This window comes from Arachis ipaensis, chromosome B5 (assembly GCF_059453495.1).
Source record: "Arachis ipaensis isolate K30076 ecotype BB chromosome B5, ASM5945349v1, whole genome shotgun sequence".
Lineage (NCBI taxonomy): Eukaryota > Viridiplantae > Streptophyta > Magnoliopsida > Fabales > Fabaceae > Arachis > Arachis ipaensis.
The window spans coordinates 116,289,576-116,292,440 of record NC_142440.1 but is presented as its reverse complement, the minus strand read 5'-3'; the positions used below and the strand labels follow the sequence as shown (position 1 = coordinate 116,292,440).

The 2,865-nt window shown below is 42.2% G+C and overlaps 1 protein-coding gene across 1 annotated transcript; it reads left to right on the top strand.

Annotated features, from left to right (window-relative positions):
• Positions 1-1,098: 1,098 nt before the first annotated feature.
• On the top strand, positions 1,099-2,511 carry LOC148565480 (uncharacterized). Its single transcript, XM_088487169.1, has one exon. It carries the CDS (start codon positions 1,099-1,101, stop codon positions 2,509-2,511), a length of 1,413 nt encoding a protein of 470 aa, XP_088343295.1.
• Positions 2,512-2,865: the final 354 nt, after the last annotated feature.

Sequence of the window (2,865 nt, the reverse complement as noted above, 5' to 3'; positions counted from 1 at the left end):
AAGAGGATGAAGAATCCCTTTATAACGCCTGGGAGAGGTACAAAGGGATGCTAAGAAAATGCCCCTCTGAAATATTTTCAGAGTGGGTATAATTAGACATCTTCTACTATGGGCTTACAGAAAAAGCTCAGACATCTCTAGACGACTCAGCTGGGGGATCCATACACATGAGAAAGACTGTTGAAGAGGCTCAAAAGCTTATTGATATAGTTGCTAGAAATCAGTATATGTACATAAGTAATGAGTCCTCCATGAAAGAAGAAGCTAAGGCAATATCAACTGACTTTAATCCTCAGGAACAAGTTGCTGAACTCAATCAGCTACTATCTTCTATAACAAGGCAGTTAGCAGAATTTAAGGAGATGCTACAAGAAACCAAAATTGCTAACAAGGATATGGAATCACAATTAAATCAGACAAAACAGCAGTTATCAAAACAGATAACAGAGGAGTGCCAAGCAGTTGAATTAAGAAGTGGAAAAACGTTAAATACTCTAACTCAAAGCAGCAGAAAGCCAAGAAAAGAACAGCTGACAGAGGATGAGCAACCTGCTACCAGTAAGAGCCCAGAGAGGAATATGTCTGGCGATCAAACACCAGAAACAGGTGAAAAATTGGCGTTAAACTCCAATTCCACGTCTAGTTCTGGCGTTCAAACGCCAAAAAAAGGGTAAGAATTTGGCGTTAAACGCCCAATCCATGTCCAGTTCTGGTGATCAAACACCAGTGAGGGATCAGACACCTGCAAGTGCTGATACTAACTCCCTCAAGAAGGCTTCTCAACCTGCCTCTGTAGGAAACAAACCTGCAGCAACTAAGGTTGAAGAATATAAAGCCAAAATACCTTATCCTCAGAAACTCCACCAAGCAGAACAGGATAAACAATTTGCTCACTTTGCAGACTATCTCATGACTCTTGAAATAAAGATTCCGTTTGCAGAGGCACTTGAGCAAATACCCTCTTTTGCTAAGTTCATGAAAGAGATCTTAAGTCATAAGAAGGATTGGAGAGAAATAGAAAAAGTTTTTCTCACTGAAGAGTACAGTGCAGTCATCCTAACAACCTTACCAGAGAAGCTTAAGGATCCCAGAAGCTTTATGATACCATGCACACTAGAGGGTACTTGTACCAAGACAGCTCTATGTAACCTTGGGGCAAGTATCAATCTAATCCCTGCATCTACTATCAGAAAGCTTGGCTTGGCTGAAGAGGTCAAACCAACCTGGATATGTCTTCAACTTACTGATGGCACCATTAAATATCCATCAGGCATAATTGAGGACATGATTGTCAAGGTTGGGCCATTTGCCTTTCCCACTGACTTTGTAGTGCTGGAGATGGAAGAGTACAAAAGTGCAACTCTCATTCTAGGAAGACCCTTCCTAGCAACAGGACGAACCCTCATTGATGTCCAAAAAGGGGAGGTGACCTTAAGAGTCAATGAGGACGAGTTCAAGTTGAATGCTATTGAGGCAATGAAGCATCCAGACACATCAAAAGACTGCATGCGTGTTGATACTATTGACTCCCTGGTAGAGGAGATCAACATGGCTAAGGGTCTCGAATTAGAGCTAGAAGATATCTTGAAAGATGTCCAGCCTGATCTGGAAGAATCAGAAGAAATAAAAGAGCCTTTGAAATTTCCTCAGGAAGAGGAGAAACCTCCTAAACCCGAGCTCAAACCACTACCATCATCCCTGAAATACGCATTTCTGAGAGAAGGTGACACTTTTCCGGTGATCATAAGCTCTGCTTTAAATCCACAGGAAGAGAAAGCACTACTTCAAGTGCTAAGGACACACAAGGTAGCTCTTGGGTGGTTCATAAGTGATCTTAAGGGCATCAGCCCAGCAAGATGCATGCACAAGATCCTATTAGAGGACGATGCTAAGCCAGTGGTTCAACCACAGAGGCGGCTAAATCCAGCCATGAAGGAGGTAGTGCAGAAAGAGGTCACCAAGTTACTGGAGGCTGGGATTATTTATCCCATCTCTGATAGGCCCTGGGTGAGCCCTGTCCAAGTTGTCCCCAAGAAGGGAGGCATGACAGTGGTTCATAATGAAAAAAATGAACTGGTTCCTACAAGAATAGTTACAGGGTGGCGTATGTGTATTGATTACAGAAGGCTCAATACAGCCACCAGGAAGGATCACTTTCCTTTACCATTCATAGACCAGATGCTAGAAAGATTAGCAGGTCATGAATACTACTGCTTTTTGGATGGCTATTCAGGTTATAACCAAATTGCAGAAGATCCTCAGGACCAAGAGAAAATAGCATTCACATGTCCTTCTGGAGTGTTTGCCTATAGAAGGATGCCTTTTGGTCTGTGCAATGCACCTGCAACCTTTCAGAGATGCATGCTCTCTATCCTCTCTGATATGGTAGAGAAATTTCTGGAAGTCTTCATGGATGACTTTTCAGTGTTTGTAGATTCATTCAGCTCCTGCCTTGACCATTTAGCACTTGTTCTGAAAAGATGCCAAGAGACTAACCTAGTTTTAAACTAGGAAAAATGTCACTTTATGGTGACTGAAGGAATTGTCCTTGGGCATAAAATTTCAAACAAGGGAATAGAGGTGGATCAAGCTAAAGTGGAAGTAAATGAAAAATTACCACCACCTGCCAATGTTAAGGCAATCAGAAGCTTTCTGGGGCATGCAGGATTCTATAGGAGGTTTATAAAGGATTTTTCAAAAATTGCAAAACCTCTGAGCAATCTGCTAGCTGCTGACATGCCATTTGTGTTTGACACAGAGTGTCTGCAGGCGTTTGAAACTCTAAAAGCTAAGCTGGTCACAGCACCAGTTATTTCTGCACCAGACTGGACATTACCATTTGAACTAATGTGTGATGCCAGTGAC

Coding starts and splice junctions, on each gene's coding strand:
- LOC148565480 (XM_088487169.1), top strand. CDS start 1,099: ATGATACCATGCACACTAGAGGGTACTTGTACCAAGACAGCTCTATGT.